The sequence below is a fragment of the Sus scrofa genome, chromosome 3, assembly GCF_000003025.6.
Source record: "Sus scrofa isolate TJ Tabasco breed Duroc chromosome 3, Sscrofa11.1, whole genome shotgun sequence".
In the NCBI taxonomy this organism is placed as follows: Eukaryota; Metazoa; Chordata; class Mammalia; order Artiodactyla; family Suidae; genus Sus; species Sus scrofa.
In genome coordinates, this window is record NC_010445.4 from 117986994 (window position 1) to 118012947 (window position 25954).

General features: G+C 59.2%; 1 protein-coding gene across 2 annotated transcripts; it reads left to right on the forward strand.

Moving 5' to 3' along the window:
* SDC1 (syndecan 1) lies at nt 592-24893 on the forward strand. Of its 2 annotated transcripts, none has more exon segments than NM_001243190.1 (5): nt 592-915; nt 19574-19655; nt 21318-21793; nt 22410-22545; nt 22688-24891. In NM_001243190.1, coding segments are annotated over 5 exon segments (930 nt in total). In that variant the 5' UTR covers nt 592-849; the 3' UTR covers nt 22858-24891.

Genomic DNA, 25954 nt, shown 5'->3' on the forward strand with positions numbered 1-25954 from the left:
AGAAGGCCAGCGCATGTGGAAACTAGTGCTGGGGTGTAGGGTGAGAGGGCGCAGAGAGCACCATCCGCAGCCAGGGAAGGGGCCACTGATTTAAGGGCCCATCACTTCGGGCCCCCGCACAGCCTCAGAAAGTGTTCCCGCCCGGATCCGGGAGTCCAGCGCACCTGGAGGGGGCTCGGTGTTCACGCCCAGAGGGCGCTGCAGACTGGCGCCAGCAATCGAGGACCAACTCCCGCCCCTCCCGCCAGTCTCCCGGGCAGAGCCTCAAAACCCTTGGCCAGGGCGGTAGGGGGGTGCGACCAGTCCCCAACCCCCGGGAACACCGGAGCAGCAGAGCCGAAACCCGGGGAACCGCGGCGCGCGGGGACCGTGGCCCTGGGGGTAGGCGAGGCTCGGCTTCCCTGGCGCGGTGCGGAGGCGGGGCTGGGGAGCCGGGCTTGGGGCGTTCCTTGGGGGCCGGGCCTGTGGCTCAGGGGGCGGGGCGGGGTTCTAGGGGGCGGGGCTCTAGGGGGTGGGGACTGGGGCTGGCCCCGAGACCTGGCGAGCTGGGGGTGGGGGGCGAGTTTTTTGCAACGGCTAAGGGCCTGCGGGTTTATTATAAGGCGGAGCTCGGCGGGAGAGGTGCTAGCGGTAGCTGAGCGGAGCCGGAGGAGTCTAGCACCAGAGCGAGGACTGCAGCCAGGGGACCCCGCAGCCCTCGCCTAGGACAGCAGCGCGCTTGGGCATCGCTCAAGGGAGCTGGGCGCAGCGCAACCCGCAGAGCCGACTCGGAGCCTCGCGCAGACGGCTCAGCGCCGCGCACCCCTGACCCGCGCAACCCGCTGCGCTCCCGCCGCTGGTCCGGGCAGCATGAGGCGCGCGGCGTTTTGGCTCTGGCTCTGCGCGCTGGCGCTGCGCCTGCAGCCGGCCCTCCTGGTGAGTGCGGCCGGGGGCTTGGCCGGGAGGTGGCGGGAAGCCGGGGCTGGCGGATCGGCCGATACCGGCGACCGCACGTGGAGGGGGAGGGGAAGCGGGGACTTCCCCTCTTCCCGCGCTAGCAAGGCTGGCGGGGAGACTAGGAGCCCCGAAATCAGGGCTCTTGACCCAACTGCCTCCGCCGTCGGGGAATGGGGGGGGGGGGCCGTGGGTTCCGCAGCTCCGGGAGGAGGCTTGGGGCGTCCCGTGGAGCAGAGCCTGCGCCGGGGCCCCGAGCTCAATTACGTAAAAGGGCTCCAGTGGCGAAAGAGCCAGCCAGCCAGCGGCGGCTCCTGGGGTCGCCGGCTCCCACCCAGTCACCCCGGGCACTGCGGCGGCAGGGCCCCTCGCCGGTGACCCAGGAGGATGCCGAGATCGCGGCTAATACGCCCCGCCCGCGGACCCTAATTCAAACCAGATCGGTCGAGCCGGAGCGCCCGGCCCCTCTGGCAGAGGCAAGTTTGGGAGCAGCGGAATCGGCGCGGGAGCAGGCGGGCGTGTGCACTAAGGAGCCCCAGCCAGGGCTGCGAGGACGACCGGGGCGGGCGGACAGAGGTGGGGTCTCGGCTGTCCGTTGGCTGGCCGAACGGAGCCAGGCCGGGTGTAGCAGGAGGTTCCGGGAAGTTGGCCTCGGAACGCAAGAGACCCGCAGGAACCCAACTTCTGGGCTGTTGAAGTTGTGCTGCCTGCGGAGGGGCGAGAGCCTGCGCTGGGCACGGTCGGGGCGCGCGGGCTGCTTCCACGCGAGTGGACCCGGGAATGGCTTTACCCCTCCCCCGGCCTGGCTTTGTGCTGGAGCAGCGCGGAGGGAAGGCGGGTCCCTTGGCCCGCCCAGTGGAGCTAGAAGAAAAGGGGGACAAACGTGGAGCCCGAAGCTGGGGGGAGGCCGTGGGGTAGAACTCCAGCACCCACCTTTGGAGAGGGGTGGGTCGCCTCTAAAGAGGGATCTGGCCGACAAAGAGATCCGGAGGGTCCCCAGAAAGTGCTCTCCCGCCCCAGCCGCCGTCCGCTGGCCCGCCTTCCCCAAAGGGGGCGCTTTGTTCTCGGCCCCGGTAACCCTTTCCTGGGAACCGCCCCGCGGCTCCAGCCTACTATGGGCTGAGACCTGGGCTGCCGCCAGGTGTCAGCGCTGGCCGCCGGGTGCTCACGTCCACCCCCACAGCCCCCACAGCCGGTGCCCGAGTCCCAGGGTCCTCTCCTCTGCTCCGTGTGAGCCAGGTCGGCCATCCCCGGGGATGGAGAGGGGAGGTGCGGACCGAGGGGGCTCGCCCCCTTCCGGAAGTGGCGGTCTCTCGCTACCACATCTGGACGGCTCACTTCCCCAGCTCTGGCAAAAGGAGGCACGTGGGAGGGCAAGGAGCGGCGGCCGGGGGTGGGTACCCCGGTCCTCCACTTACAGTGTATTTTCCGGCCAAGTCTCTCGGCAACACCAAGCCAACCCTCTGGAAGCAGGTCCCTCTACAATAATAGTAGCTCTAGTTATTGAGAGCCTTGGGGTATTTTACAGGGTCCGGCTCAGGCAAGGTGTTTTTCAGACCGATCTGTGAGGTGCCTTTCTTGCTTCCCAGGTGACTGCTGTGCTTGGAAGCCTTTCGGAGTCTAGGAAAGGGTCCCCGGTGTCTCGTGAATTGCGGATGAGTTGGAGTGTGTGCCTAAGGGGTGCCCTAGCTGGAGGAGCCTTGGGGGCAGATAGGATTTCTGAGCTGGGTCTCCAGGGTGCTCCTGGTTTTCAGGCGCTTTCAAGACATGGGCATCTGGCTTCTCCTTCGCTCGTGAAGGTCGTGTCTTCTGTGGGATACAGATTGCACCTTGAACCAGTAGTTATGCCCCCACTCTCTCCAGGCTCAAGCTGGGGCCTCAGCAATACTTCACCGATTTCCAGCCAGAGTCAGGAGGAGTGGTGGTGGTGGTTCTGCTGCCTGCCTTCGCCGAGCCTGGCATGCCTCTGAGCCGGGATCCCAGAGCACCCTTTAACTGGAGAAGGCAAATGGGATTAGAGATTCTCTCTGGACGGTGTTCTCCAGGGTGTTTCTGTGAGCTGGGAAGGAGCAGATGTTGTTTTTTTCTTCCTGTCCTGGAAACTTTGATACTTTGCAGAGAAGCAAAACTCACAGCAGAGAGAGGTTGAGTTTCTAGGGGGAAAGGAGGGGCAGAGGAAGGCTCCTTAGAGCTGCAGTGGTGGGAGGGCTTCCTGGAAGGGGTGGTTGAGCTGAGCCTGAAAGCACTAAGCTTTGGGGTCAGACTCTTGGCTCAGAGCTGGGGTTTTCGTTTTCTTTTTTATAGAGTTTGGTTTGTTCTATCTTTCCCAGCTCTGTTCTTTGTCCTTTCTCGTTTACATTTGGTGTCCATATTTCCTTAAAAATGGCGACCTAGGAGTTGTCTTGTGGCCCAGTGGATGTCACTGCAGCAGCCTGGGTTGCCGCTGTGGCGTGGGTTTGATCCTTGGCCTGGGAACTTCCGTATGCTGTAGGCTCCGCCAAAAAAAAAAAAGTGGGGACATAAAATCCTTTTCCAGAGCCCTTTGCTACACTCTTCCTAAAAGAAATAAGACAGCGGGACTTGGTGAAATAGGAGGTGACCACCCGTTGCAGAGATCCGGCCTCGCCCAAAGGATTCACTTTGGCCCTGGTGGGAAGCAGGTCAGAACCCCCTGGGGACCAGTGAGGTAGGGTGTGATCCTGGGCACCTGACTTTGGATAAGGGAAGGCTGTAGGGCAGGAGGTTGCTCAAATCCACTCCCAGGAGACGAGAAACAGGTTTGTCTAAAAAGGTTTCAGTGTGGTTCTGTGTGTGAGAGATTCCGGGATCTTTTGTTTCTGCCAGGCGAGAAAAATTGCTTGTTCTGGAAAGTTTTTTGCTATTTTCCTCTCTTTCGCTCTACTCTGTCTTGAAAGGCATAAAATCCCTTTTTGCCTTAATTATGGGGGCTAGTAGAGACATTTCCCGCCGGCCTGGTGGAGTGGGTGGGGGCTGGGGGAGGCACGAACTGCCTCTGCCTGGGCTCAGAGCCTTCTGGAATGATGTCACCCCTGGCTGCAGCTCCACAGGGAGGGTGGGGCTGGTTTAAGCCTCTACCTGTGGCTCTTGGTGGGTTCCAGTAAAACCTCATGAACCCAGATTGGTGGGGAGAGGGAAAAGAAAAGAGAGAAGCCTGGAAAGAATTAATGAAAAGCTTGAATTTTTGGAGTTGTTTGGAGGAATCTTTTTTTAGCAGTTTTGGAGGAATCTTTTTTTTTCATTGCAGCAGAATTTTGGATTCTGAGATCCCATGAGAATGAGGTATCTTTGGCATCCAGGTTTTTTCAGTAAGCTAAGAATCTGTCCTACCCTCAAAAAACTTTGGGCCTGACTCCCTGAAATATTTATTTCTCTTCCTTTATTAACCAAAGAATACTCAGCATAGTTTAACGCCAAGATCTTCCTAGCTGCCACCGTGGTCGGTTAGGGCCTGTCTCCTGGGTTGATTGGGTTCTGAAGATCAATCACTTTGCCCCTGGCCCTGGTCCCTCCAGGTTGGCACATTTGGAATTTTGGTTTGCTCTTTTTCTTCTTCTATCCCTGTCTGATAGCAGCCCGAAGTGACATTTGTGGGCCTAAGTGTAACAAGCAGCTTTTCAGGTCACTTCTAATGGGCACTTTTGTCCAGCAGTAGAAACTAGTTCTCACTGTTAGAACTCTTTTGAAGACACGTTTTCAGCCCTGAGTAAGGGTCTCACCTCTGAATGACGTTTATGACCTGTACATGGATTTTGTGCCTTCGTGGACCCATATGGGACCTCTGTGGTACCCCTGTGGTACCTAGAATAACAAAGAGGTGTCAGAGAAGGGGTGTCCATGACCTCAGGGAGAAGCACCTGATGATGACCCCACGTTTTTCCACCGGACTTAAGCTGTGACTCTGCCAGTCGCAGGTAGCCTGGACCCAGCAAGGCCCACTCGCCATAAATCCTGATCGGCCAGTGCCTTCGTTCTTAGCTTGGGTCCTGTCTCCATTTTGCGATCGAGTTTTATTTGGGTGCCAGTGCACCTGTACCATCTGGCAGGCTGGACACAGCTTTGGAGGAAGGAGAGCCCTGGGACAGGGCTGGTAATTGACGGCATCGTCTCAGGCGAGCACTTCACCTGCAAGTCTCGCTGCTGTCCTGTGTCAAGCAGACATCATACCAGCTCTCCCTGTCCTCATTCTGTCATTTGCGGATTCATTGCATAACAGAGGCGTGAAAGTGTTTGGGAATGAAAATGCCAGGGGGACGTTCACTGTGATAGAATTAGCGTTGCTTTTCGTCGAGCGTCTGCTCTTGAGCGCTAGGTGCTTCTTCTGCATCCTTATGTCACCTTTACCCCAAACTTTTACCATGTAGGTCACTGGCCCCATTTCGTGGATGAGGCCTGCAGAGGTGAGCCCCTCCGAGGGATCAGCCTGGAAGAACTAGGATTTGTACACACGTGTGTGCAGATGTGTGTGGCATGAAGAAACCGAGGGGCTGACAAGTCTGCTCCGGGAGCCCAGCCTGGGAGGCGGGCTGGAACCTGCCAGGCTGGCCCTTGTACTTGCCCCCAGGGCAGCAGCCAGCCTGCCCTGACTTTCATCTCGGGCACTGAGGAGCCATTTGTGGAAATTAGGAGATCCTTTTTTAAGCCTGGAAGGCAGGCAGCGTGGCACCAGTGGGGCGACCAGAACCCTGGAGTCCTGGCTCCCGTGCTGGGCCCACCTCCTCGCCCCCTCCGGTGCCAGGGCCCGCTGCTGGAGTGGCCACACGAGGGACGGCTCATGAAATGAGTTCTTGTCCTGGACCCGTGGGCTTTTTACAGAACAAACGTTTCCCTGATGTCCTCCTCCTTGTCAATAATGAATTTTGGAGTCCTGGGTTCAAAGTCCCCCCACCCCCACCCGCCCGCCCCAGGGCCTGCGTAATTGTGTCTAGAGAGAAGGAATGGGATTAGCGGAGTTTGTGGAAAGAGGGCTTTTGGCGCCAGGATCCTGCACCCTGGAACAGATTCAGCACCGTGTCATTTCCCTCTCAGCTGTTCCAGCAGAGGCTGGGCTTTAGACGGGAGCCCACATTCTGGACCCTCCCTCTGAGCAGCCACGCGCGCTGGCAGTGCCTAGGGAGGGCAGGCACGCTTGGGGTCCAGGCCAGAGAGGCGAGGCCACAGAGGCCAGCGCCTGCATTTGGGGTCCCTTCGGCAACTAGGCAACTTTTGGCTCCAGGTGGACAGGGAGCCTCCCCCTCTCCTGGCCCCCCCCCAAGAAGGGCTAGCTTTATCCGTGTGATGTTACCGCTTCTGCCTGTCCTCAGGATGCTGACATTGGGTGGGGAGTTGGCAAGAAAGTCCCCTGCATTTCCAGGTCCAAGACGGGGGCACCTGGTCAGCTCAGCTCGGTGCCCCGGAGAGGGGGAGCGGGGACAGGGAAGGGGGTGGCACAGGGGCACCCTGGGGGAAGGTGGTCTAAGCTTCCTCTGGAAAGGGTCCTGCTGCCTGTCCTGCCATGCAGGTTTGGGGAGCCATGGGGTCTGGCGGGCCTGCAGGTGTGTGGAGGCGTGCTTATGGGAGGGGGTGCACTGGGCAGTTGTGGGGCTTGGGGCCACTGGGTCAGGACAGAGAAGGCATGAGGGGTTGCTCTCCCGCGTTTATACAAGGCTCTGTGGTTCTGCCTGATTGTATATAGAGGCTGCTCCTCCTCTGGCCTTCAGCCCTGGGAAAAATATCTCCTCGTCCCAGTGACTCACTCACCTGTGGGTTGCAGCCCCACACAAGCTATGTGTGTGTGTGTGTGTGTGTGTGTGGAGTGGTGGGCCCCCTGCGTGGGTATGGCTGTGGCCGAGCTTTTCTTGGGCAGCCCTGCCGTGGTCCCCACTGGGCTTCCCTGCTGCCAGGCTGCGGGTTTGGGGAAACCAGGTTATAGCACCTGTCGGCAGCTTCCTCCTCAGAAACCAGGAAGCCATCTGTCTTCCTCTCTCCCTCCCTTTTAACTGCGGTCTTTTTCCCCTTCTAACTGCGGCGCTGACCTTCCTCCACCCCGGGGTTTAGAAGTCTGTGGAGGTTATTCCTATAGACAAGGGTGACCAGGACACCTGTCCCTCCTGGTCTCAGCCTAACCCCCCCACTGCGCGACCTGGACTGGTCACTGCCCTCTTGCCTCGGTTCCCCAGGTGCTTAAGGAGCCCTTTCCCTGCTTCAGACCTTGTCCCGGGAAGGGTGCATGTGGCTCTGAGGGGACCTGGTGGGGGCTCAGGCATCTCCCTCACGACTCTCCTGGGGTCTCGAGGGAGCACTGGGTGCCCGAAGGATCATCTGTGAGGGTGGAAGTCAGGGCAGGCTGCTTGGAGGAGGTGGCCAGAGGGCTCAGTGTGGGAACCAGAAGCGGATGGAGGCTCTGGGCAGGGTCAGGCTGGGAGTGGGGACCAGGTGATGTTCCCTGCACACACCCAGGCCTCCTGGCCACCAGCCCCAGATCCGCTCATCAGCAGGGACGGAAGCTGTGTCAGGCAGGTTGGGGCAGTGGGGAGGGCGGGCGTGTGTATCGCTCCGCTCATCAGCTGAGTCACGGTGCCAGGCCCACGGCTCTTCCCCTGAGACTCATCCAGCCTGGTCCATGAGCCCACTGTGTGCAGGCACTGACCCTCCTCTTTACTACTGAGCGACTTTGTGCAGCCTCTCAGTGAGTCCACCTGTGAAATGGGAGGAGGGTGTGAGAGGCTGAGGCAAGGTCACATGCATTTGGGTCTGGCTGTGTCTCAGGACTCGTGGGCGTCTCGATGGGACTCACCTCTGCTCCTGCTGCCCTGGGAGAGTTCTGCCTCAAGCCTGGGGGACGGCGATCCCAACCTGGCTTGACCAGATCTGAAGCCTGGAGCCTGGTTGCCTGCTGTGTGCACAGCCCCGTGCAGGTGGAAAGAGAAGGTGACTGTTCCTGGGACCAGAGAGGAGGGTCGGTCTGTGCAGACAGGCCAGAGGAGCTGTGCCGACCAAAGGTCATTCAGCCTGGGAAAGGGTTTGTCCCTGAGTCCCACAATGCAGCAGTTTCAGATCAGGAGCTTAGGCTGTAAGGCAGGGTGATTTCTGTATGAGGAAAGGTGGTGCCCCTGATGGGGCGGTGGGAGTGGCAGAGGCTGCCGGTCCTGCTCTGGGACCACTCTTGGGCTCTCTTGGTCTCCAGCGGTGTTAAGGGAACTGTCCCATCACATGACATTGAATTCACAGTCTTTCCCACTTGGATTCCCTGGACCTTCCTGTGGCCACGCTGGCTCTTGCTGGGGGAACCTCTGCCACCCAGCAGGCTGAGGAGCCGGGGTTCTGGGCTCTGTCCTGGGGGTGGGGGTGGGGGACTTGTGGAGGCCGAGGTGGCTCGTGCGCCCAGCTCCCTGGAGAGGCCTCAGGAGGACGGGACGACTTGCACTGTCCTTTCTGTGCCACGCTTCATGCCCTGGTGCTCTGACTTGGTTGGGGACTTGACTGTCGGTTCCACGGAGGGGGCACAGGGTTACCAGCGCTGGCTCTTAGCATCCCTGCGCGCACGATACTGTCCAGGGCTTTGGAGTCCCATCTCCGAGGAGTGTCCCAGAGGGACATGTGGCCAGGTGTGGGCTCGCAGGGCCCCGAGCTGCAGCGTGTTTCTGGAACCCCTGAGACTGGTAGAGACTGTTGTCACCCCAGCTTCGCTGGAGAAAACCGCTGGGTGCAGTGCTGCTGTCCCTGGCGATGGCGCTGCTCCAGGGTGGGGCGTGGGGTGGGCTGGGCCGCAGGACCTCCAGGCTGGCCAGGGCCCGCCGAGCTGTGGGCCAGCTGAGAGAACGGGCCCACTTGGGCTGGGCCGGGCGTCCTCAGACTCTGCCCCGTTTCTCCTCCTCGACCCCCACGTATCCACAGATACTGGGAGGAGGGCCGGGGTCTGTGCGGTGAGTGTAGGTGCAGATTCCCAGAGGCAGGCCCGGTTGTTGTAAAGCCCTGGGACGGTCCAGACCGGGAAGCAGCCCCGAGGTCCTCGTGGTGCTGAGGCTGCCTGGGTTCTGGGAGCTGTGAGGCGCAGAGCCCCCAGCCTCAGCCCTCTCCGTCCCCCCTCCTGTGGAACCGGCTCCTTCTTCCAGACCCCCGTCTGGGGGATGCCTGCCCCCTCGTGCGATGGTGTCAGCCTGTGTCCTGGGCTCTTCCATCCTCTCCCTGTGACATCTTTTTTTTTTTTTTTCAAACTTTTTGCCTTTTCCAAGGCCGCTCCTACAGCCTATGGACGTTTCCAGGCTAGGGGTCTAATTGGAGCTGTAGCCACTGGTCTATACCACAGCCATGGCAATTGCAGATCCAAGCCACATCTGCAACCTACACCACAGGTCACGGCAACCCTGGATCCTTAACCCACTGAGGGAGGCCAAGGATTGAACCCGCAACCTCATTGTTCCCAGTCAGATTCGTTACCCACTGAGCCACGACAGGAACTCCTTCCTGTGGCATGTTGGGCACATTTCTTATCTGCCTCTAAGCCTCAGTTTTCTCCTGTGTAAATTGGGATTTTCGTTGTGAGCCACGCGGGAAGTCCATAAACTGGGATTTTTAAGTCCTGCTTCGAAGAGCTTTTGAAAAAAATCCTGTCAAATAACATATGTGGTGTGATTGGCAGCTTCTTGTTTGGACTCAGAGGAGCAGGTCTGGGAGCGCTTCGGGGCTGACACTGCTTAGGGAGTCCCCCGGGGAGAGCCCCCGGTGGCTGTGACTGGGGGAAGGGGGACCGTCTGACCCGGCCCCGGTGTGGAATTGTCACCCTGAGCATGGCCAGCTGGCCTTACCCCCGTGTGCTGACGTAGCAGGGCCTGCAAACACGGCTTTTGCCCCTTCTCAGAAATATGAGCCTTCACTGGCAGGCCAGACTTTGCTCGCCTCTGCGGGAGCCTCTGCCAGGGGCTGGCTGGCTCCTGCCCCGAGGACGTGTGGGCGGCGCTGGCGGCACCGGGAGGAGGCTGGGTGAACCCAGACACCAGGGCACCTGGGAGGGGTCTCGGGCCAGTGCAGCAGGGTACCCTGGCTGTGGGGGACAGTGGCCTGTGCCCAGAACTGCAGACGGGGCGGGGGGAGGGGGCTGGGAGTAGGAGCAGGCAGGCCCGGGGGGAGGGGGAGAGCGCCACCTCAGGGTCCTCCTGCCTTCTGTGCCTTTCCCTGTGCCACCTGCAGTGGACACGATGGCTGTTTTCTTCCTGAGGGTCAGAGAGCCCACGTTCTTCCCTGTGACGGGTGGTGAGGATGGCTGCTGGGGCAAGACCACCTGGCCTCGGACCGTCTCTGAGCGCTTCGGTGGCGGTGTGCCCTGGCGCAGATGCCTTGTCCCCTTTGCCTCAGTTTCCTCATCTGGAAGATGGGTACAGTACTAGAATCTACGGTTATCATGAGGTGTCCAATGCATTCATTCAGATCAAGTGCCTAGACGTGAACCTGGCACAGAGTACTCAAGAAATAGGAGCTGCAATGACTATTTTTTCCCGCAAGGCCTAATTCAGACATTGCTCTTTTTCAAGGGACCCCAGCACCCCCCCAGCCCAGGGCAGATCCTCGGGTTCGTCCTTCCACCGCATGGTTGTTCTGAGCCCGGAGCAAAGTGTTAAGGCGTCTTCCCCTTTTGGGGGTAACTCTGAGCCCCTACGATGGCAGCTGCACCCACAGTCCCCTCACCCGCCTTAGCACCGACCACTGCCATGTGCTGCCAGGGCCCAGGAACTCAGGGCCGGGCGTTTGAAGCTGTGCAAACCTTCCAGCCATCAAAAGGCCCCAGAGGAGGGCAGGCTGACCGTGAAGGGGCCTAGGGTGCTTTGCTTTCGATTGGGCTGGGGTCTCACCAGTGATCTGGGGAACAAGCCCAGCCTGGTCAGACCTGGCCTTCACAGAAAATTCTGCCTTCATCCCTCAGGCGGGAAGGCACTGGCTCCCCTCTGCCATGGGACCCCTTCGAGGACACTCTGCCCTTCCTGTGTCTCTGGGCTTCCAGCAACCCCGGTGCCTCCTTGGTCTGAATTGTACTTTATCCCAGAGGCAGGTTCCCAGACTCGCCCATTATTTTTCTGCACGTGGGAGGAGAAGCCGTGGACGGCTGTGGCTTAAGCAGGAGCAAAGGGAACTTCGTTCTTTCCTGGGTCTGGAGTTGGCTGGCAACCACATTCTGACACAGGTTCAAAAGTTGGCTCTTGGCATCTTCCCGCCTCCTCTTTGCAATCTTTCCCCATCTTCCAAAGCTCCTTCTCGTCCCCAGTGCCACAGTTCCAGAACCGCTCCTCCTCCCTGGAGCTGACTTATGCTCTAGTGTGAGTGACTAGCAGCCCTTAGCCTCCCCAGGGGCAGTTTCATCTGCACCTGCCCGGACACTGATGGGAGAGACTTGGGTGATGATGGGCTCCCCCTCCTCCACACCCCCACAGCTGGAGCCCTGACTGGCTGCAGGTGTGTCAAAAGCTGCAAGTTTCTGCCTCCTTGAAACTCGAGGACACTTTATTTAGCCAGAGCAGGGGGAAGATATCTCTAGAAGCCCATATGCCAGAGATGTTGGGCCCCCAAGCCAGGCAGTCTGGGGATTAATCAGCAAGAGAGCAGTTTGAGGGGCCCTCGTGGGGGGCGGACTGGGGGATCTTGCCTTTTTGGCCTTAGCTCTCTTGTTGGGACGGCCAGGGCTGGGGGCGGTGGCTGCTCCCTCTGTCCCTCTGGGTTGACAGTTGTCATCCCCAGAGTCACTCTGATTTGGGACATCTCCAGCATCCTTAGGCCATGATCCCACTGGATCCGACGTGACACCAAGTCGCTGTGATCAGGGGCTCCTTCCCCGACTTGCTGTCGAGGCACAACCCCCCCAATACCATGCTGGTGGTGCCCTGCCCCTCCAGAACGGGCCTTGGGTCCCCAGACTTGGAACTTAGAGCCTCTTGCCACCTCTCGGCCAAGCCCGTTATGCAGAAGCGCAAGCAGAGGCAGGGTCTTTTCTAAGGTCATCTGGTAGGTTGGGAGTCGAGCCCAGGCTATAACCCAGGCTTCCGCGAGTCCGGTCACTTTCCCCTGGCCACCCCTTGTCTGGCACCAGGCACAGAGGCTGGCAGGGCCGGGCTGGGTGGCCTTACTCATCGCCCGAGTGGAATCCTGCCCTGCCCGGCGCGGCTGCTGGCAGGTGGGGAAAAGCAGAGGAACTGGTCTTCCAGCTCCAGGCCCCACACCCAGCCCTCAGCTGGGCTGTTCCAGGGCGAGTCTGGGCACGCGGGCAGTGAGGCAGGCGCAGCTCTCCAGACGGTGGGTTTGGCCATGCTGGTGGCAGCTCTGACCCGGCTCGGGCATCAGGGCTGCCACTGGCTGCCAGGATCCCCCCTCCCTAGACGCAACCTTGGCCCCTGGGATCCTCCAAGGAGAAGGGCTCTCTGATCTTGACCTCAGATTTCCCTTCTGAAAGCCCTGTCATGCATGCCCCGAGGAGGGCTGCTGCAAGGGGGGTCTTTAAACCTGCACCTCGGCCCTGCCCTGGACTCTTGGGGGGGGGGTCTGTCTCCGAGGGGCAGGGTGGGGACAGCAGAGGCGGGTTGTCTGTGTGTGTAGGGGAAGGGATGCATGCCCAGGAGGCCTCCTGAGAGGTGCTCCTCCCTGGGGACCCTGGGACCCCTCACAGATGCGCGTTCTTAGGGTGAAGGTGGAAGAAGCCCCTTTTCCCTGGGGGCCCATTTCCAGGTCCCTCCCGCCGTGCACTGTGCCATCACCCTGCTGCAGGCCCCAGCTCGACTCGGCTCTTGGTGAGCTGAGAAGTCACTGTGCCTGCTGCTGCTGCGCCAAGGCCCCGGTGGGGTCCCCTCCTTCCAGAAGTGTCTTAGGGGGCAGATTTCAGGATCTTGGGACCAAAGCCAGGAGATCTGGGCCTCCTCGGTGGCCTCGGCATGCCTCTCTGACAGCCCCCAGTTAGGAAAGAAGCCTTCAGAAAGGAGGTGATTTCCCGGGGCGGGGGGAGCCCCGTGTCTCCCTGGGCTCCAGGCTGTGGTCCTGTCCCTCCCACCCAGCCCCGCACGGGTGTCTGTGTGGCCAGCTTATCACCCCCACGCCCCTCTGGCCTCACTGAAAAGGGGCTCTCCCACCTGTCAGAGCCCTAAGGGGGTTTGGGGTTCTCCAGCCAAGCCCGTTCTGTTGTCCAGGTGGGAAACAGGTCTGGAGGGAGGCGCAGAGCTGCCCAGGGCCCCAGCAAGGGAGCAGTGGAGCGGGACCTCAACCCTGGAGTGTCCCCTGATGCGGATGCTCCTCACCTCGGACCTCCCCCCCCTCCTCCCGAGACCCTTGATCCGAGATGCTTTGGGTCTGGACCACTTGGTCCCTTGGGTCCAGGCTTAGGCCATGTTAGCTAGGGCTAAAGAGGGGGTGCAAGGGATCCTCCAGAAGGGAGAAGGTAGAGTCACCAACCCCACTGCTGCAGGGCTCCAGGGCATTTGGTGGGCTGCCGGAGCAGGGCTGGGTGGTTGCAATCTTCTCTTCCCTGCCATCCCCGCCCAGCAGGCACCCCCCGACTCCCATGATGGTATCAAGGCTTTGTAGCTCCCGATTCCCTCTCTGCCCCTCGGCCTCACTGGTGGGGCCCCTTGAGAGGGCAGTGGTGACTCTGTACTCCTGTTGGTTTCTGCCTGGTCACTGAGTCAGGTCAGCTGATGGGATGGCAGCTGCCTGGAGAACCGAGGGGGTCCCGCTCAGCCCCAGGCAGGCAGGATGGAGGCGCAGCTCAGCCTCAGGACAGAGTCTTGCTTTTCTTTGTTTCCTGCTTCTCGCACTGCTGGGGATTGAGGGGTTTTCTCAGCTCCACAGCGAGGCCTCTTCCACAGGCGGGACTGTGTGGACTGTGCAGAATGGATGCATCAGCAGCGTAAGGAGAATGTTCCGGATCACCTGTTGTGCTTATTTACAGGGCTCTTTGGCGCCTCGTCTAGCTGAGTCAGCGGGGTCGGGTGGGGGTGGGCGGTCTTGCCTCCCCTAGTCTTAGCCCCTGGGCCACTTGGAGTGAGAACTTTTCTTGTCCAGACTCTTCTCCACGTGCAGTCTGCAGGCCGCCTGCAGCAGCTGGGAGCTTGCAACATGCAGAGTCGGGGCGTTCTGGACCCACTGAATCAGCCTTGGGGATGAAGCTCAGAAGCCTTCATCTCCAACAGTCCCCTGGTGATTCTTAGAGACCCCGAAGCAGAGAGCCTGCACCTCCCCCCAACCCTGGCCTGGATGCCTGTGATGGTGTCAACACCTTTGGTTCATTTAACATCCTGATACTGGGTCTGTGTTATGCTGGGGTTCCATATCTTAGACACCTCTGCCCCCGAAAGTTGTGAAATCTGAATGTGGGGGAATCAGCTCTTCCCGCTTAGATCCATAGATCTGACCAAGAAACTAAGGATAAAAAAAGATTTTGAAAAACCGTGAATCTGGAGTTCCCGTCATGGTGCAGCGGAAACGAATCCCACTAGGAACCATGAGGTTGCGGGTTCGATCCCTGGCCTTGCTCAGTGGGTTAAGGATCCAGCGTTGCCATGAGCTACAGTGTAGGTCACAGACTCGGCTCGGATCTGGCGTTGCTGTGGCTGTGGCGTAGGCCGGCAGCTGTAACTCCATTTTGACCCCTAGCCTTGGGAACCTCCACATGCTGCAGGGCGCCCCTAAAAAGACAGAAACAGAAACTGCGAATCTCATTTAAGCTTCCTGAGGTTACCTGGTGCAGTGTGGGATTTTGATGGGCTGGGAACAAGCTGGGAACGTCCTGCTATGACTGTGGGGCCCACCTGCCTTTTGACTCCTCAGCTTGAGTTCCTGGAACACATTGGGGGCCCCCGCCCCTTGTCTTCAGGCCCAGCAGGGGCACCAAGGCTGGCTGCTTGGGGAAGACTGTGACCTAGGCTCTGTGACAAGGGGTGGTTCTTTTTTCTTTCTGGCTGAGCCTGTGGCATGCAGAATTGCCTGGGCTGGCGATTGAACTCGTGCCACAGCAGTGACAGCGCCAGATCCTTAGCCTGCTGTGCCGCCAGGGAACTCCCAAGGGGCTATTTTTGCATCCTTGGCTTCCAGAATGAATAGTCGGCCTAGGATTCAGTGAATGGGCTCCCACCATGGCAGCCAGGACTTCTCTGCCCACACTTGAGCATTATAAGCAAGAGACACCTAAAGACACCCATGCCTCCCCTTCCCATACTCTGCTGCAGAGGCTGCCCCGCTGCTGAGGCCCCTGCATTGCTGAAGTTGTGACTCAGGGCCGAGTGTTGTCCTGACTTCTCCAGGGTCTGGCTGGAGGCTTCACGGGGGCAGGGTGATGCTCTGTACCCCAGCCCGTGCACCTCTCCCTTCTGGAAGCCTCCTGGAGCGGGATGCTTGTACTCCGGGAGCTCAGCAGGGCCAAGACCAGACCCTCTGTTACTCTCCCTTTTCCCCAAGACCCCTTGATGCTGCTCCCCTGAGTTCTGAAGTTGAAGACCCTCTAATATCAAAGTTTGTGACCTTGGCCTGATCTGGCATGTGACCTCAGTAATGCTTTTTAAAGGATCTGTGTGTATCCATCGCTCAAGCTAAGCAGTGGGTGACACATATTAGTGATTCAGGGTGTGGGGTGGAAACCACAGTTCTTTGGACCTGGTGGCTGTGGGTTGATGGGACGGCTGGGGTCAGAGGCCAGACGGGCAACCTCTCCGGTCAGCCTGGAGTTAGGAGCCCCTCACCTGAGCATCCCCGAGATGCCTACTTGGCATCCTGACTTGTGGCCCTCGCAAGGGACTTTTCCCGCCCAAGGTGTCCTGGAGGGATGTTGCCGCACAGCCCCAGGCCCTTCTTTGTCCAGTGAGGGATGAGAGCTGGCAGGAGTGGGCTTGAGGCTGCCTTCTTGAAGCTTCTCTGCCAGCGCTCTGCCCACTGACCCTGGACATGCTCTTGGGAATGGCTGACAGCCCAGTGACAAAGAGCCTCTGTCCCTGGTAGCCTTGACCCTGGCTTGTCCATGCTGTCCCATCTCCACCTGTGAAGTGTGGTCCCCTTGTCTGCTGGGCAGGGGTCAGGAACTCTTGCTGCAGGAGGATAACACGCTCATCCATGACTCCTGGGGCCTGCAGTGCGATGAGGAGACTTGGGCAGGTTTCCCTTAAGAGAAACGGGCCACGAGGGAAGGAGGTCCCTTGGGGCAGAGGAGAGGGAGAGGTGGCAGGAGAGGGGAGCAAGCTGCCTGCTAGTCTGTAGACACTGCCCCACAACCTGACCCCCACCCCCACCCGAATCAAACCTGGCTTTGGCCTTTCAGGCTGATGGAAAGAACCAAATTGACTCTTCCCTTGAGCACACCAAATGTGTGACTGTCTAGCCCCATTCGTAAGGTCTTTGATTTATTGTAGGGAAAATGGGTTTTCCTGGGCCTTAGAAGGCCCCATTAGGGGTTCCTGTTGTGGCTCAGCGGAACAAACCCAACTAGTATCCATGAGGATGAGGGTTCGATCCCTGGCCCTGCTCAGTGGGTTAAGGATCCGCCATTGCCTTGAGCAGATTCAGCTCGCATCTGGCATTGCTGTGGCTGTGGTGTAGGATGGAGGCTACAGCGCCAATTCAACCCCTAGCCTGGGAACTTCCATATGCCACGGGAAAAAAAAAAAAAAAAGAGGCCCCATTAAAGGTATGGCTGGTTTGCCTGTATCTTCCCAAGCTGCTTGAGGTGTGTTCCAAGCAGGGCATCCCTGAGCTGTGGCCAGTTGGACTCGGGATGATGTCAGAGGCTTCACAGAGGGAAGCCCCGCATGGGGCCCTGGCAGCAGCTGGCCTCAGGTCCCAGCCCCAAGGGCCTGTTGAGTGAAACTGGAAAGTCTCACCCCAAACTCCAGCATCAGCTGGCACCTGGTCATCCGAGTTCAACCTCAGCAGTTTCTGCTCATTTCCTCCCCAGGGAGCTGTGGCTGTCACAGGAGGTTCAAGTGGAGATTTGGGAGGTGACCCCAGCCCATCCCTCTGTGTGGAGACCCAGCCCAAAAGGGGAGAGGCTGCCCTGAGGCTTGGGAGCCGGTTTCAGGGGAGAAAGTGTTTGCTTAAGAGCTTGTTGTGTAAACAAGATCTCAGAGGGATAAGCCAGGCAGAGTTGAGGAAACAAATTGCTTCTAGGGACTGGGCAGATCCAAAGTCTTAGCTAGTCCTGCCAGAACCCCTTCTCTTGGGAAACAGCTCACCTGTTGGGGCTTCTCTGTGGGGGTGAGAGGTTGGGCCTTGCGGGCGATGCTTCTGGGGTGGTGCCTCAAAGTTGATGGGCTCCCGGTGCGTGATGTTCTCTGTGGGCCTCAGCCCCCCACCTCTGAGAGAAGGCCTGGCCCCAGTGACCCTGGCTTCCACCTCACAGTGCGGCTGAGGCCGGTGTGGCTGCAGCCCTGCCCGATGCTCCAGATCCAGCTTTCTCTCCGAGGGTGGGCATTGGACCGTGGCTTCCTAGGGCCGCCTCCAGAGCTGTGAGGGAGCTGGATGACGTGAAGGGGGGGTCTCGGTGAGTGTGAGTGGGTAGGGTCCCCCGAATCCTTGCCCCCCTTAAGCTGCCCTGTTGGGCACCTCTGCTGTGGGCCTGGGGCTGGGAGTATGTCTGAGAAGGGGCACCCACTTTGCATCTGCCTGGGGGGCGGTGTTCTTTGTTCCCGAAGGGGACAGTCTTTGGGGAGGTGAGGGGCAGCCATGAAGCTCTGCGGAGCCAAGACAGGTGTTAGAAGCGCCACCTGGGGACAGGAAGGACAGGATGTGGCTTGGGGTGCAGGCAGAGGGCAGGGACTGTGGCTGCATGGTGGCAGGGCTGTGGCAGCTCAGACGGGCCCTGCTTGGACCACAAGCTTCTGCATGGGGGCCAGGGGACAGTGGAGGGGGAGGAGACAGAGTTTGGGTTTTGTACTTTCAAAGGAAGCTCAGTAGTATTTCTAGCCTCGCGGTTTCTACACGTGTCTGAAGCGTCCCTCTGACCTGGGCTGGAGCCTCCACCTGCTCCAGCTCTGTCTCAGGCAACCCCGGGAGGCCAAACGTCTTGTCTGTCCCTCCCTGCTCTGCTCCACTCAGGCCTGTGGCCAGGACCTGGCGAGGCCTGCTGCGTGGAGGAGGCCCACTCCCTGGAGCCCGGCCTTGGGCTCTGCCCTCTGACAAGTCTGCACAGAGGCGCCTGTGAACTGGCTCCCTCCTGCCCCCTCTTCTCCTGAAACTTAACCCACTTCCGTGCCACCTCTTCCTAGACCGCCCCAGAGTCCTCTTCCCCAGGCTGAGTGGCTCTTGCTCCCGGAGGTAGAGCGGCCGCCCCTGTTGATGGGGCGCTTCCTGCGAGCCAGGCTGTTAGGTTCTTTTTGTGCATCACTCACTGAACTTTTGCAACAATCCTAGGAGGTAGCTATCACTACTGCCCCCATTTTACAGTTGGGAAGACTGAGGCTGTGAGCGGTGAGGTCCGCAAGGCCACACAGCTAGGAAGTGGCAGAGTCAGGGGCTTTGCAAGGCCTGTGTGCTCTGAACTAAGCTGCTTTGCTTCCTTATTCGGGGCTTGTTCTGGCCCTGGGACTGCAGCGCAGGGGCATTTGGGTCAAAGTCTTTTTGCCGAGCAGGATACTTGTGGCTACTCTTCCTGCCACCTGGCTGCCGGGTCCTCCCTTCCCCACCTGCTGTCCTAGAGCCAGGGTTAGGGGCTGGGTGGGTCCTCTACCACCGCTTTCGGTGCAGGCCCGCTCAGGTGTGTCCTGGCCCCACTCCCTGGTCCTGTTGGCACAGCCCCTGCCTTGGGGCCTGGGGAGACGTTTGCACTCTGGCACCTGTAGCCTCTTGGGCCGGGCCAGGCAGGCGGCATTCCTGGGGCGGCTGTTTGCACACAGGGCCCATCCCAGGCTCACAGCCCATCTGTCGGTGCCTCCCTAGTGCAGGGCCCGTTCTAGACCAGCCTCATCTCTCTCCCGGCTAATAGGCGCCCTGTCCTTCCTTCCCCAAGTGGGTCTGGACCCAGTTTTTCCTGTGGATGGGAAAACTGGCTGAGTGTGGGAAGGCGCACACTGGCCAGGCTCGGGGCTGTCCTGTGTGGGCAGGTAGACCTCAGCACAGACATCTCACCTGGTACCCGGGCCTGCCCCTCCCCCTGTGGGGCCCTCAGTGTCCACCCCCAGCTGGCACCTGGCAGGCCTGGGGGAGGCCTCTCTAGAGCCAGGTGGTGGTGATATTGTTCCTGGGGCCCTTGGAAGCCCCATTCTTGGAGCCTTTGAAGTTCCCTGGCCCGTGGCCCCCGGGACCTGATTCCCAGTGTCGGGTGGACTCTGGTCCTGTGGGGGCCACAGCCTGTATTCCCAGTGACGCTGTCTCCTGTCTGCTCCTCTGAGGTCTGGGGTGGCTTCGGCAGACTGGGCTTCTTGGGGCCAGGGCCCTGCCCCCTCTTTGTGTGTTTCTGCACCCCAGCACCCGGCCCAGGCTGCAATCATAGCCTTGGTGGGGACCAAAGGGCTGCCCAGAGCTGAGGGTCCTGAGCCACACCCGAGGGCCTCCTTCCTGGGCTGTGTGTGCGCGCATGTGTGTGTGTGTGTTTGGCATGGGCGGGCAGGCATGATTGAACCAGCTCTCTAGGACGGGGACCTCAGAATAGCCAAGGCTCCACTCACATCCCTTTCTGATCACTTTCCAGGAAACCGTGGCCACAAATGTGCCCCCTGAAGATCAGGATGGCTCTGGGGATGACTCTGACAACTTCTCTGGCTCGGGCGCAGGTGAGTGGGCCTGACGGCTGCCATGGGCCAGAGGCGGCGGCCAAGCAGCCCGCTGGCTGGGCCTGGAGAGCACTGCCAGGGAGGGAATGGGGTCCGCGCTGCAAGGAGAAAACCTGTGTGTGTGGGGGTGAGAGAGGGAATTCTGTGGGTTCCGTCTGTGAGGCCCCGGGGTCTGCCTGTCACAGAAAGACCTGGGCCCGAGTCTCCTTTCTAACCGACTGAGCAAGCTTTGGAGAGTTCTTTGGCTTCTCCGAGCCTTTATTTTCTCATCTGTGCAATGGGAGTAATATCTTGACTTCATAAGGTTGGTGGGAGCTGTCAGGCTGCACAGAACCTGGTGGGGTGCAGATGCTCAACGAATGTTCCTACTGTTTCTGTTTCCTCTTTCCCTGGGGGAGTGAGATCCTCGAGCTGGGGGTAGTCAAGGAGGCCCCCCAGAGGAGGTGCTCCTTTTTCTTTTTAAGTATCTCGACTTGTTCCTTTTCTTTTATTTGGCTTCTAACTCAATGGATTTTGTCATATTTATAGTTGTACCACAATCATCACAGCCCAATTTTACAGCATTTCCATCTGTCCCTCTAGCCCCAACCCCCAACCCGTCTCCTTGGGTAACCATACGGTTTTCAAAGTTCGTGAATCATTATCTGTTCTGCAAAGATGTTCGTTGTATCCTTTTTTTAGATTCCACATATAAATGATAACATATTGGTGTTTCTGTCTCACTGTTTGACTAACTTACCATGCTTACCATGAGAATTTCTAGTTCTATCCATGTTGCTGCAAATGCCATTATTTCATTCCTTTTAATGGCTGAGTAGTATTCCATTGTGTATATGTACCACATCTTTATCCACTCCCCAAAGGAGCTGCTCTTGAACTAGATCTCAGAAAAGGGGGAGGGGAGGGAGTGGGGTGGATTGGAAGCTTGGGGTTAATAGATGCAAACTGTTGCCTTTGGAATGGATTAACAATGAGATCCTGCTGTGTAGCACTGGGAACTATGTCTAGTCTCTTATGATGGAGCATGGTAATGGGAGAAAATAGAATGTGTACATATATGTGTAACTGGGTCACCATGCTGTACAGAAGGAAAAAAAATTGTATTGGGGAAATAACAATTAAAAAAAAAAAACAGCAAACAACCACCTCAAGAAAAGGGCTATGGTCATCCATGGGGAAAGTGGCCTAGGCAGGGGCCTAGGACCTGGGAGGTAAGACGGTAAGACTCAAGCTTCTATTCTTGGAAGCCTGGGCCTTTCTAGGGAGAGGGTAGATGGAGCACGGAGGGGTCCAGAGAGGTGTGTGTGCTGAGATACGGCGTTTGGGCCCTGGAGGATGCCTCCACCAGGGAGCCGGCCTGAGCGGTCCCGGGAAAGGTTCCTTCTCAGATGGCCTTGGTCCCTCATGCTCCAGAGACTAGGCTGAACCCAGGTACATGCAGCAGGAGAGGGTAGCTTTCCTGGTCCATTTTCCCAAGTTGCGTTTAGCCTTAGCTAGCTCTTCCCCAGGAAACACAGCTTCTCTCCATAAGAGAGGTTTGCTGTGCTGGCCTGGGAGTCAGAACCAGGGGTCCTTGCCTGGGCTTTCTTGACAGCCTAGTGTGGTCTTGATGTTCCAGGGCCTCCCCCACCCCACAAGCGCTCTCTGCTTCTGGCCCTGCAGGTGCTCTGCCAGATGTCACTCTGTCACAGCAGACCCCCTCCACCTGGAAGGACACGGGGCTCCTGACGACCATGCCCACGGCTCCAGAGCCCACCAGCCCAGATACCGTTGCCACCTCCACCTCTGTCCTGCCGGCTGGCGAGCGGCCTGGGAGGGGAAGGGCAGTGCTCCTGGACTTGGATCCTGGCCTCACTGCCCAGGAGAAAGAGGCCACCCACTCACCCAGTGAGACCACGCAGCACCCAACCACCCACCGGGCATCAACTGCTGGAGCCACCACGGCCCAGGTGCCCGCCACCTCCCATCCCCACAGGGATGTGCCGCCTGACCACCCTGAGACCTCGGCTCCCGCAGGTCATGGCCAGCTTGACCCTCACACTCCTGGTGTGGGGGACGGAGGTCCTGCCACCACTGAGAAGGCTGCTGAGGGCGAAGCCTCCACCCAGCTTCCCGTGGGAGAGGGCTCTGGGGAGCCGGTGAGTGTTGGCGCACTGTCATCCTCTGCACTTCCTGAGATGTGGGGTGGCCCCAAGAGCCTGGTAGAGCACAGTGCATCGGGGCGGGAGTGCTGGCCCAGTCAGCTGGCACAATCCACCCCCCTACCCCCATGACCTGTGAGCACGTCGGAGTCCCCACCACGAGGATGGGGTACCGAGGTCCCATCCTCCCTGGGTGCCCAGGGCTGAGCCCAGGGCAAGACAGGCTACATCGAGACCAGAGCCAGAGTCCTTCGGGATCACCAAACAGAGGGCTTCCTAAACTCCCGCCTCCCTGCTGCGAGGGTGCGAGCTCTCCCGGTGTCGTTTTATCTTACGGTGTCACCGCAGGGTTACTTACACTAAAGCGAGCCTGTTTATTGTCCCATGAAAACGTGTGCTTTGTATCACTTGATGAGATCCCTCTGCCACCGTGCAGCCAGGGTCCGGTGTGATGTGGCAAGAGGGACCTGGCTTTGGGGCCCAGTGGGGAGGGGGCTCTGGGTTCAGGCGTGTCTGAGCTGGTGGCAGCGGTGGCCAGGGAGGTGGGAGACGGAACTGGATGTGGCTTCGGCCGTGGACGCCGCAGCCTGATCCCACCCCTGCCCTCCCCTAGGACTTCACCTTTGACGTGTCCGGGGAGAACACAGCCGGGGACGCCCTGGATCCGGACCAGCGGAATGAGCCGCCCGTGGATCAGGGGACCACGGGGGCCTCACAGAGCCTCCTGGATAGGAAGGAAGTGCTGGGAGGTGAGTTTTCCCTCCAGGGGGTGGGCTTGGGGGCTTGTCTTGGGCCCTGGCAGGGCTGCCTGCAGCCAAGGCCACCTTGGGGGCGGCAGCCCTCAGCCAGGGAGCTGCCGAGCTGAGCCCGCGGTTCTCTCCGCCACCGCAGGGGTCATCGCGGGCGGCCTCGTGGGGCTTATCTTTGCCGTGTGCCTGGTGGGTTTCATGCTGTACCGGATGAAGAAGAAGGATGAGGGCAGCTACTCCCTGGAGGAGCCGAAGCAAGCCAACGGGGGCGCCTACCAGAAGCCCAGCAGGCAGGAGGAGTTCTACGCCTGACGGAGGCCCACCTCCCCCCTCCCCCCGCCACTCGCTAGGCCCCCACTTGCCTCTTCTGTGAAGAACTGCAGACCCTGTGTCCCCTGCCACCACGCCACCCCCCCACGCTCCCAGCCCCGCCGGCGGCTCCCTGCCTGCAGAGTCCTGGGCGCACCGCCGACCCTCCTCTGCTTCTCTGACTTCTGCCTGGAGACTTGGGCACAAGGGCTTTCTCGTGTATGACCGACCTTTCCACCTGGCACCCCACCACGCCGACTCAGTGTCTCTACAGAGGAGCAGCGCCCCCCAGCCCAGCTCTGGAGGGAAGGGGACCTCACTGCTTTGGAGCTGGCTGGCCCGCGGGGCTGGAAGATGCCGTGGCTGGAAGATGCTGTGGCTCGAAGATGCTGATGCTGAAAGATGCCGGGGCTGGAAGATGCCAGGGCTGAGGGTTGACCCATCTGTAGCACTTACCTGTAGAGACCGACAGGCCTGGGGGCATTTCCCGCTGAGTGGCGGGGAGAGGTCAGAATTCCCTCTGTTTTCTGGGAAGGTCTCATTTAGATGTCAACTTGTTTTTGCACATGTTTCCTGTAGTTTCTTTGTTCGTAGCCCAGTAGATTTGTTACTTCCGAGGTAAGTTAAGTAAGTTGATTTGGTTATGCCCATCTCGCTTCCCTAATCTACGGCCAGGAGACAGCATCAGGGTTAAGAAGACTTTTTGTTTTCATTTTTTTGTTGTTGTGTTTTTTTTTTGTTTGTTTTTTTTTTGGTTTTTTTTTTTTTGACTAGGAGAACCAAATCCGGAAGCCACCGTATAGGCTTAGTTGGTGTGTCGTCTCTGAGTTTGTTGCTCGTGTGTGCAACAGGGTATGGAGTGTCTGTTAGGTGGCCCCATTGGTGGGCTGGCTGATCCCGGTGGCCGTGGGCGGTCACCTCTTTGAGCAGTCCCGCCCGTGTCCGCGAACTTGGGGCCTGGGCTGGGGCCTGGGCGGCTGTGATGCTGAGGAGCCCAAGTAAGAATTGAATCCTGGGCCCTCAGGCCGGGACTGTGGGATGGGAGAAGGGGTGGCCGGGCCCCGAGCATCTCCCAGGGACATGCCCTGCCTTTGATGCTCTCTCTGGGGGCCGCTTTCTCCTGGGAGGTGACGAGGGGGATCCTGAGCACACCTGGCACGGAGCTGCCCCACGAAGGACCAGGTTCACTTTTGATTAGCTCCTGTGGCCCTACCCTGGGCTGGAATCAGGAATGTTCCAAAGAGTGATAGTCTTTTGCTTTTGGCAAAACTCTACTTAATCCAATGGGTTTTTCCCTGTACAGTAGATTTTCCAAATGTAATAAACTTTAATATAAAGTAGTCATGTGAACTCTACTGCCTTTGCCTCTTTCTGTGCTGGTTGGGGGGCCGCGACCAGCCTTTTCTCTAAATGCCGATGATATTGGGAAACGTGGCGAAAAGCTCTGTGCCTTCGTCTTTCTCGTGGGGAGGGAGTCTGGGGCCAGAGTCCCTCTGCTTTGTTTCTTGTTTTGTGTTTTGTCTTTGCTAAAATTGGCAGGTTCAGCCAAGGTTATACAGGGCCCGATGGTCATTTCTGTGTTGCCAAATTCCAAGGACCATCTCCTAAGTGGCGACGAAGCTGTGTGGGCCCCAGTCCAGCTTGACCTGAGGCCATGGGTCCCCGGAGGCCCGGAGCCCAGGCCTGCATCTCAGCCGTCTTGGACGGTCCTCTGCTCACACCTTTGCTGGGACCAGAGGCCTCCCGCCCTGGCTCCTGGGAATGCCTGCGCTTGTGTATTTAATTTGACAACGTTCCAGCTGTTCCGTTGGCTGCGCTGAGAGGGGACCGTCTGTGACACAGAGAGACGCCCCGTCCAACGAAGGGAACCTGTGTCCTGTGTTCCTTACGGGGACTGTCTGCCCGGAGTGTCGGACTGGATGTGATGCGGGGGCCGGGGAGGGATCTGTGACTGTGCTCATCTCTGCGGGTCCGTGGGACGGCGCTCAGCCCGCGGCTGGGCCCATTCGTGTAACTAATAAACGGTACTTGTCATTCGGGCTGTGGTGGTGATTGAATCTCCTCTGGCCCTGGCGATGTCCTTGCGTGTCCCCTGGAGGGGAGCCTGGCTCTGGGCCGGTCGCCTCCGCCGCCGTAAGGGAGGCTGCATCCACCCCTGCCGTCTCCCTCCTGGCCCTGCGGCAGGCCTTCGCCTTGCTCTCTCCTGGGGCTCTCTGCCTTCCTCTCTGCTGCCCAGCCTGTCCTTCTAGATCATTCCCTTCCTCAAGGACACAAGGCTCCCTACTGACTCAAAGTCTGCCGCCTCTTCTCTTGGCTCCGTGTCGCACGACTCCTGGAAACTCACTGGCAAACTTCAGTACCAAAGCTCTAAAAGAAGTCTGCCCATTAGGGAAAAACTGCGGTAACAATTTGGGGGGGTTGAAAGACACAGGGACTGCAGGAGCCCTAGTTATTCTAAGGGCATCTAGCCACCCTCCCCTTTCTCAGTCTTGTCCAGGCTGCCCAGCCAGCCTTTCAGCTGCCCTTCCATGGCAGGTCTCACTGGCCCTGGGTACAGACCAGCCCCTGACACCAGAGCCTGGGTGTGTCTTGGGAACTCAGAGCTGGAGGGACCCCTGCTCCCGTACCCTGCACCTGCTGGTGAGGCAGGGACTACAGGCCCAGGGCGGCTTTGCAGAGTGAATTCTACTCTCGCCAACACAAAGTCCTCAGATCCTGTATTCATTCAACAAGTGCCAGAGACAGCAAGGACCAATTTTTTGCCCGTCCTTGGGCTGGACATCATGGGCACAGTTGCAGAACTGGCTGTCTGGATATTAATAATTTTGCAGTGAGCCAGACACTGCTAGACACAGCACCTGGGTGATTTCACTCACCAGGGACAACTCCTTAACCCTCTAGGAGACACACTGCTATGAATTGTCCCCACTTTGCAGACAAAACCTGGAGTATGGAGAGAAAGTTCCCTGCCCATGATCAAATGTTGGTGAGCAGGGGAGCTGGGATTTGGATGCTGGCAGCCTGGCCCCTGAGCCCACAAAAGTGACCCTGGGTGACAGTGGGATTGGGGAGGATGTCCCCCCAATGTGGGACTTTCACA

Bases quoted from the DNA above. Each gene is read 5' to 3' on its own strand.
- SDC1 (XM_021085689.1), top strand. From the start codon at position 1,107: ATGGGGGGGGGGGGCCGTGGGTTCCGCAGCTCCGGGAGGAGGCTTGGG. The intron at 1,410-19,573 runs GCAAGTTTGGGA...ATCACTTTCCAG, and splicing joins GCCCGGCCCCTCTGGCAGAG to GAAACCGTGGCCACAAATGT. The intron at 22,546-22,687 runs GTGAGTTTTCCC...CCGCCACCGCAG, and splicing joins TAGGAAGGAAGTGCTGGGAG to GGGTCATCGCGGGCGGCCTC.